This window comes from Cryptotermes secundus, unplaced genomic scaffold (genome assembly GCF_002891405.2).
Source record: "Cryptotermes secundus unplaced genomic scaffold, Csec_1.0 scaffold1368, whole genome shotgun sequence".
In the NCBI taxonomy this organism is placed as follows: domain Eukaryota; kingdom Metazoa; phylum Arthropoda; class Insecta; order Blattodea; family Kalotermitidae; genus Cryptotermes; species Cryptotermes secundus.
In genome coordinates, this window is record NW_019733850.1 from 52,654 (window position 1) to 62,278 (window position 9,625).

The window sequence follows — 9,625 nt, forward strand, 5'->3', positions numbered from 1 at the left end:
CTGTGTGTCGTATGGTATACTTCCGTGAATACCTCTTCACTCGATTACAGCGGACACAGTCCGTTTTAACTAGGGTTTACTGTGCTGTGATTATGAAACAGAAACAAGCCGTGTTAAGTCAGCCAAGGTCACGGTATAGTGTTTTTATAATGAAGTGTGCGTATTAATATTCATCGATTTAAACATTGTGAGAAAGGGATGAACACCCTATTTTGTAATTCTACCGTTAGTCCCACTGTATAAAGTGAATGAGCTAAACCGATGGCAGTGCAAAATTGTGTGCAAGTTTTTCGTGATTACCCCGTTTTCGACTTGCAGTGTACACAAGGACAGTCAAGGAGAGGTTCAGCGTGGCTGCAAGTTTGGAAGGAGGTCGAAGCTACATGGGTATTTGTACACACCGCAGCAACGGCCACGGTGAGTAGCATTTTATTGGTAATAGATTTTTATGCTGTTAACATTACCAGCATATGATCAGTTCTATATATGAAATAATAGTTTTAATAAGAGATATTTGTTGCGATGGCGAGCCACCACAATTGTGTTCAGGGTCTGAAGTTGAAGAGCTGCTTACAAAGGAAAGTTTAAACCGTTTAAGACTAATTTTACGAATAGCCCTAGGGTATTCAAAATAGAAAAATCTTAATTTTTTTATATTAACATTTAAGAAGCCGGAATAGCGCACTCGGTATAGCTAGTGGCTACGAGCTGGACGACTGAGGGGTCACAGTTCGAGTCCCGTAGAGTCCAAAATTTTCTCTTCTCTACGTCGTCCAGACCCGTTGTGTGGCCTACCCAGTTTCCTATTCAATGAGTCCCGGAGGCTCTTACTTTGGGAGTAAAGCGGCCAGGACGTGAAGCTGACCACTTGCCTCCAACTAGTGCCGAGATGAAGAAAACGTGGGTCTATACATCCACTCCTCCACACGCCTTCATGGCGTAGTGCTTAATTAGTTAAGCAGAGGGGCAACTTTACTGATACTTTACGTTATATTTGGTAATTTCCATCTTGCTTCGTTTCTTTTTTAAATCAAGTTGGGGCTGGTGGGCTTCTCCCCACTTGCGGGTGCCCCTGTCTTCTACCAAGCAACTTTTCATGGGGATAGTGTGAACTGATCACAACGACGCCAGTCATATTAACTGACCAAAATACCAGAAGAAATTGGCTCATTACGACCACTCTTACATTTTATTAGCTTACTTTCCTTATAAAAAACAGAAGTATGATTATGTAGTAATCATTTCGTCATCTTCACTTCAGGGCCAGGAAATCTTCCTCTTCCAATATCAGCTTTCCGTCTCTCTTTTTTTTTTTTTTGGATATCCAAAATCCTTTCTCCATCTCAGTTTAAAAGGAAAGGCTTGTTTTTGGTATTCTAGTATCATCCATTCTTTGCACATTTCAAACCACCGGCATCTACGTGCCTTCATCTTCTAATGAAGAAGGTCATATTTGTAATTCTCATAGTATATCATCATTTCTAATCCCATTGACTTATGGAGTTTGTTTGAAAGCCAATAGAAAATCGTTCGGCCGTTCAGGCGGAAGAGACAAGATCTTCACGTCAACTGTGTCCGCGTGTGTCTTGTCTATTTCATTATTCGCTAACAATCCAACTGTTCGACCCTCACTTACTTACAGCGTTGTTAAATAAGGCTGTGAAAAGGTAAAGTTGCCCCTGTGCTTAGCAAACTAAGCACTACGCCGTGAAGGCGTATGGGGGAGTGGATGTATATAGCCATATTTTCTTGACCTCGGCACTAGTTGGAAGTGAGCGGTCAGCTTCACGCCCCGATATAAGACGATAGTGACATATATTACGTGTCACTTATCATTCACTTTCGGGACACTTTTTTTTTTGTTCTTGACATATTTAACGACGCAGTCGGTAATTTAGACCACATCGTTATCGAACCTAATCATTACATAACTAATGAATAACGAAGTGGAAGGAAACGGCCATGGCCTAATTTCAGGTACTTCTCCGGCATTTGCCTGTAAAGCCTGAGGAAAACTACGAAGTCCTCTATATTTTTTTTTGTTGCTAGTGGGTTGGGACTAAGTCCCTTGTACTGCGGCCACTTCTGGCCTATTGTACCAGCCCCAGATGATAGGTGAGGGTGATTGTGGAGCAACTGGTGGGATGAAGATTGGCAGGGGAAACCGATGTACTAGGAGAAAACCTGCTCCAGCGCAACTTTGTCCACCACACATCCCACTTGACCAGACCCCGGGGTCGAACTCGGGCCGCCGCACTGGGAAGCCTGCGACTAACCGCTTGAGCTATTATTAGAGCAGAGTGCATAAACTGGGAATAATAAGACGTCATCGGATATCGTGTTCTCATAAGCGGGTAATTTAATTGTTACTGCATGATAATATAATATAATAATGTTCGCCTGCTTTATTGACATCAGAACACTCTTTGTCATAATAATTCAGTTTGAATTTGAAGTCCGATAATGACAGTTCATCATATCAACTTCGAATGCAGATCTTCTGGGAGGTTCCTCAGAAAACATACGTAAAATACGTGTATATGCAATACAGTAGTTACGTGTCCCACTTTCTGTTTTTAGAATTTTTCTCCAACTGGTTGGATGATAAGCTCATGGATCTGTAACAGACAAACACAAAATTTATTTATTTTTTTTAATTACGTCCAGTGAGTTTCCTAGATAGCACAACCTTAAAGCGAACTGATGATCTGTGGATTGACCCGACTCGACGGGAACAGCGTCCGACTCTTTGGCCAAACTGCGCGCTAGTAAACAGGATCTCGCCTCTACTATGATATCGTGCCAGACACATTTCTTATCGACTCCCAACACGTTATTTTGCGGTTATTGAATTGTATCTATGGAAGCCTGCGCGCGTTATTTGTCGTATTCCGGCAACCAGCACAACAGTAAATGAAAAACAATCTAATTGTAATATTTGAGGTCTTCACGGCGGTGACTATGAAGAATGCCGTCTTCTGGGATGTGACGCCGTGTAGATCTTGTGTGAACCGACGTTTCGGTGAAACGTATCCCCTCCATTTTCATCGTAGAAAGTCCGCGAGCGAGGAACAAACTTGAGCATGTGGCTGCAGTCTGCACGGCGTCACATGCCAGAAGACGGCATTCTTTAAACATATGTAATTGTTTACATTGGTTTTATTTAGTAACTTCTATATGTTTCGGTCCATATTTGGGACCATCATCAGGCAGTTTCATTAAATGTGTCTCATGTTACTGTTGTGTTGACAGCCAGAATACGACCACATGACACACATCAGGATACAAACAAAGATCGAGGTATCAGTAAGTCACGAGAAAAGGGGAAGACAGTTTTAGTAGTGATGTTGTGAAGTTACAAAAAGTTGACAGATATTAAGGAAATAAATCTTCCCGCACTATCATCTGTAGTTTTCGTTGTACTTGTAGTAAGCCGGAAGGAAGGAGGTCACTGGGAAGACCAAAGCGTAAGTGGGTGGACAATATTAAAATGGCTCTGAGAGATGGGATGGATTGGATTGATCTGGCTCATGATTAGGACCATTGGAGGGCTCTTGTGAACACTGTAATGAATCTTCGGGTTCCATAAAATGCTGGGAAGTTCTTGAGTAGCTGCAAAATTGGCAGCTTCTGAAGAAGGGCTCAGCTCCGTTAGTGAGTGCGTGTGCTGGTAGTAACTCCGTCTATGAAAAAATGATTACGTAACTGGATAAGATGCCTGGGCCCTGAATTGGAAGGAAGAGCCACTGAAAAAAATGGTAATAACTATATTGGTCATACAGAACTACAAGGCTTATTTTGTACTCAATCCATCGTCTGGTATAAGACAAAAACCAGAACGTTTCGGAGACTGGATCTGTCTCCGTCCTCAGGTGGATGGTACTGAGTAGGTCTATCCTGCCCCATCCACCTGAGGACGGAGACAGATCCAATATCCGAAAGGTTGTGGTTTCTGTCTTATATATACCAGACGATGGATAGAGTCCAAAATAAGCCTTATACGTAGTTCTGTACAGCATACACGAATTGAGTGCACTACAAGACGGCCACTGTATACATATCATGGATACACCATCGTCAGAATCCTGTAAAGTCTATATTTGTCTTGTTTCAACATGCAGGGTGCGGAAGACTGAGATACTTAACATAATATTTATGGAAATATATCTTGGAAAATAACCATTTCGAAATCGGAGAAGGAGATATTGGCGATTATAGTATGATGGTTCTTGTGGAAATAATTTTAGAGGATTTGGCTTGGTTGAAATTCGTTCAGAATCCCGACCAGTGGGAGGCTGTGAAACTGAAACGGCGGCTTTACGTATCAACCAGTTGTAACAGAATTACCTGAACATGTGGAGGGCATCCGAGGGCAAACAGTACTGCGTCCGCGATGTCTTTTGGCAACAAGTAGGGGTTGCTTGAATACATGGCGTCCGGCGTGACGACATTAGTTCCGGAAGAAATCAGGAAGTCTGTTTTCACCACACCCGGGCTGATACTCTGAAATGTGAAAGAAATAACTCACCACTCTTCTATTATGGAAATATGATGACGTTGAGCCTCGTGTGTTTCAAGTGGTGAATTAACAGAGCAGGCGCGGCTTGCCTCGTGTTTCTTGTTGGTTTCTTTCTTAGCTTACTCTTCAACCCTGAAGATGGAGGCATATGTTCCTTCGAAATGTCGGTGAACTTCTACCGGACTACACAGTTTTACTTTCCGGAAGATAGTACTAAGTTTTGTCTTAAGACATATTTTAAGGGTATGTCATGTCTTCAGTATATAACCTTACAGAAGATAAGTACTTTGCGCACAACGATATCATCAGTATGGTGATTTTGGTTCCTATCGGAGGTTGAAAGTGATTATCTAGCAACTTTCTACTGATGTAACAGACTATGCCAATCACTGTGACAAACACTAAAAGATATTTTAGATAAACAGTAAGTAATTTGCTGTCATCTTATACAGTAACCTATGGTTCTCAAAAAAAAAAAATAGTGCATGGTACCCCATGAAACAGACAAATGTCTGAACGTCATAGGAGAGAAACTAGGAAAATGATCTTAAATACTGTAGCGCATAAATCGTTGATAGGCAACGGTCGCGAAACAAACAGAACGACGTCCCTTGCTAAGCGGCAATTTCTGAGTAAACCGGAATAGACGATTGTTCGTAAGGAACAACTCGCCAGACAATTTCTCAGTGCAGTGGATATGCTCGTAAGAATATGGATTTTGGTGAGAAGCGGGGTTTTCTACGTGGTCCGTGCCGAGATGTTATAATTGTTCGGTGCTGAGGAGGAAAAAACAGTGTCCATTACAAAAATTGCCTTAAATCTCATGAAGCAAAATGGCCACTAGATTTCATCGCCGGAAACTACTAAAGATAGGGCACAATCTGCTGTACTCAATTTTCGCTGCATCTCATTCAAAATAGTCTCCTTGGGAACGTATACAGCGGTCCCATCCTTTTTTTTTTTTCTGCGCTTCAAAAGCACTGTGGAAGTCGTTTTGCTGTCGAGTATGGAGGAATAGAACTGAAGGTGTTTCGAAATAAAGAGCTGAGCACGATATTATGACCTAAATGACATGAACTGAGAAACATTAGAAGAGTAATGTGGAAATTCATAGCTTTACCCCTTAGTACGTAGCCAGGGACTCTGCAGTTCATACAGATCACCTGTTGATGTTAGGATGTTAAAATCTAGGACCCTACGATGAACTAGATATGTAGAAAGTCGGAAAGGCAGGTTTTGAAAAGTGCAAAATGGAAGACTGAGAAGGTGGAACAAAGCATTCAGGTGGATCTTGTTAGGAGCGGAGACATTGGCTTCGGCAGGGGGACAGCCAGCTAGGCATTTACCCTCGTCCCTGTATTTTAGGAAAAAAAAAATGAAATTTGAAGACAAAGGGAAGTATACAATCTATTTATACAAAAATTTAAAATCGTTTAAAAATGTTTTATATCAGATACTATTAGGGTTATCATTAAAAATAATATTAACTGGTTAAACCGAAATTTGTAAACAAATTTTCTGGCTGTGCCCCCTCGCCACTCCCTTCCAGAAAAGAAATTTTGACGGAGTCCCATGATGGAAGATGGAACTGTCTCAGGATTATGTCCAGTGATGGGTTTCAGAATTAAGCGGTGCTGAACTTCGGGTGCGAGATACTGTTCCTTAGGTTTACTCACAGTGACACGGATTTTGGATTTGAGGTTGACGAGTTCCCGTCGGAGTCCCTCTGTCAGCGCCGTGACGGCGTGTTTGGAGGCGCTGTACATTGAAAATCCAAATTCTGCAGGAAGTATAATGTGACCCGCAACGCTGTTAAGATGGAGAAAAAATACATAATAATAAGCTTAAAAATTTGTAACTTTTATAAAATTTTATTAGTACGATAAAGTCAAGGAGGTAAACAACAGGACAAATAGCACGCATGGAGAGATAAGGCGTACAAAATTCCCGTTGGAAGGCGTTAAAGGAAGAGAATATTTTTAAGATGGGAGGATAGTATTGTCACGATTTAGGGGTGTGACTATAGACGGGGTTTGAATTGGTGAATGGATTTACTGACCACTTACACACATGACTGGAAACTACAAGCAATTACAGCGCCACCGCTAATGTTCACAGATCACCATAGCACCCACTAAGCCTTTTTCAGCCTGCTCTCTTCACCAACTGTTCCCTAGCAACGGCTTCTGACAGTGGAGATTCTTCAGCTTCACGCGCTCAAGTTCTTTCTTCTCTGCCCCCCCCCCCTGCAGAATTCAACTCTCAACTAACAACTGACAACAGTGACTATTGTTGTAGAGGCGCGGCTAACGTGCCGTTGGATAGCAACGGCTGTTGTCTCGCTGTTTATTTCCAGGTCTTTTCCTAGCAACGGGTCTATACGCCACAGTATTAAAATATATGGGCCAGGAAAGATACAGTGATGGAGCATTATCGACACATATTAAACCTTCGGATTTCAGAGAAGGCAAACGATTTCTTCGTTATCTAAGGCGCAGTTAACTTCTCGGGAACAATTCTGCTTCGTGTCGTTAAGATTTAATTTCGCATAGAATATAATATGGGGGCACGCGGCAGAGTAATTGGTTGAGTCACTATGCTAGTAAGGTTGATGTGTTTACGCATATAAATTATATATTTATTTGTTTTAACATGTATGTACAGAAATATATCCCTGACTTTTATACTTAGTAATTGATAACATTCGTTATTTTTATATTGTGGTGTATAGAACCGTTGCTAAGCAATGAATCTGTAAACATCGGGCGTTGATAGACAACGCCCGGAACACACACGCGGCCAACAGTACAGGAACAGGGTTTTCTATGTACGCGGACGGACCGTTTCTATGCAACGCGCGATCTGTGACGTCACACAACAGTACATGCCAGTATCGTGACGTGTTTCCTGCGTGTCCGTTAGCTTGCGGATGTGCGGGGATGTCACACAACAACAGTGAATATGTACGATTTGTATATTTATAAATACAGAGTGATTCTAAATTATTATCGGGATTTTGATGGCCTATAATTTTGAAACATAACTACATAACTTAGGTACATGCAACACGTTAACTCTCGACAACTCGCAATGTGGGGGAGAAGATGAATGCATATAGGATATTGGTTGGAAAGCCAGAAGGAAAGAGACCACTGGGAAGATCGAGACGTAGATGGGTGGACAATATTAAAACGGACCTTAGAGGGATAGGATGGGATGGTATGGGTTTAGAGTGATCTGGCTCAGGATAGGGATCATTGGAGGGCTCTTGTGAACACGATAATGAAACTTCGGGTTCCATAAAATGCTGGGAAATTCTTGAGTATCTGTAGAAGGCTCCTCTAGAAGGTCTCAGCTCCATTAGCAAGTAAGTAGCTCGCAATTGCATACTGACAATGATAGAATTTTTATTGTCTGTGCAGACTATATCAGAATATGTTTGTCTGGTTACTAATCCCCTGGCCACGTACCTGTTAATGTGAACAATGTGTCCATCGTCCACTTGACGTTCTCTCATGGACTGGATTGCTTCCTTCGTGCAAACGCTCAAAGCCAGGACATTCAGGTCGAAAATAGACTTCCAGTTTTCAGCAGGACCGTCTGTGTCGTAAATCATAAACTAATTAATAGGCACATATAATTTTCAAAAAATGCCTAGTAAGTGTCGATAAAGACCTTTATCCCTACGAATTTCAACACGATATCCGCCTAAAACATCTTTGAGAGATAAGTCCTTTGTGTTCAACGAGATTTCCGGTGTGGTAATTTTGGTCCCTATTTCATGTTCAAAATACTAATAACTTTCTAATAATAACATAACGACTGGCATCACTATGTGATGACGTCAGTGATGCTTTAGACCAGTGATGGGCAAACTTTTTTAGGAGGGGGCCAAAGAAAAAAGAAAAAACTTTAGGCGGGCCAATATAATTTATTAAAAACAATAATGGTAGATTTTACAAAATTCTTGTAATACTAAGCCCTATTAATGATTGAAAGATTATGAAGGAGAATGTGATGAATGAAACTGTGACTGCATTTCCAAAATTTTCTCATAATCTGGTTCGAACTGGGATGCACTGATTCTCAGAAGTGAAGTTAAATGCTCATCTGTCAGTCTGTTTCTAATACAACTCTTTCGAAGTTTCATTGTAGAAAACACCTGTTCACATATATAGGATGAAGCAAACATAGCAGTGACTTTCTGGGCATGAGATATCAGATTTGGGAAACTGGATTTTGACAAGGACTTGTAGAACTCTAATTTTGGGACATTGAGAAACAACTGTTTGAGTTGAGTGTTACATTGCAACTCAATTAATTCAAGTTGCAAGTCCGGTTTCACTGTTTCACAGTCTACATTAAAAGGCATACTGAAAACATCCAAGTCTTTTTCAATGGCACTGAAGTCTTGAAATCTTCGTTCAAATTCACCACGGAGTCTTCTCAGGCTATCCTCGTAGCTCCTAAGCTTGTCCTTCATCACTGGGGCTATTGAATTTAACCTCGGGAAGTGAGACAAGTCATTCTTAGCTAGCTGATCTGCAAACAGAACAAGTTGTAGTTTAAAACTTCTGATATGGCCCCAGATATCATCAATAAATTGATTTTTTCCTTGCATCTTGACATTCAACTTGTTCAGGTGGCAGAGAAGATCTGTGAAAAATGCAAAGTCCGAAAGCCATGCAGTATCTTCCAGCATTTCACATTCTACAGACCACTGTTTCTCTTGGAAGAATGACACTATTTCGTCTTTCAGCTGCCAAACTCGCTCGAAGACGCGTCCCGCGCTAAGCCACCTTACTTTCGAGTAGTACAGTAAATCAGAGTATTCAGATTGCATGGAGTCAAGAAACTCTCGAAATTGTCTGTGAGTAAGCCCTCGAGATCGAATGGCATTAACAAGCTTCACAACGACATCAAGCACAGGTTTCTTATCCAAGGCAGACTTACACAGGGCGTCTTGAAGTATGACGCAATGCAGAAATACAACATTGTTCTCGGGATATTCTTGATTAAAGATCCCAACAAATCCAGATTTTGTCCCTGTCATACTTTGTGCTCCATCTGTCGTAATACTGCATATGCTAGTTATAGGTACTTTCA

The 9,625-nt window shown here is 41.3% G+C and overlaps 1 protein-coding gene across 1 annotated transcript in view; it reads right to left on the minus strand.

Moving 5' to 3' along the window:
• Positions 1–2,334: 2,334 nt before the first annotated feature.
• LOC111868321 (farnesol dehydrogenase-like) overlaps positions 2,335–9,625 on the minus strand; it is a 20,407-nt gene continuing 13,116 nt past the window's right edge. Inside the window, exons 4-7 of the mRNA XM_023858874.2 lie at positions 7,990–8,119; positions 6,196–6,328; positions 4,348–4,503; positions 2,335–2,618 (exon numbers count right to left, since the gene is read on the minus strand). Coding sequence (XP_023714642.1) covers positions 2,577–2,618; positions 4,348–4,503; positions 6,196–6,328; positions 7,990–8,119 — 461 coding nt within the window. The 3' untranslated portion in view covers positions 2,335–2,576. The remainder of the gene's footprint in view (positions 2,619–4,347; positions 4,504–6,195; positions 6,329–7,989; positions 8,120–9,625) is intronic.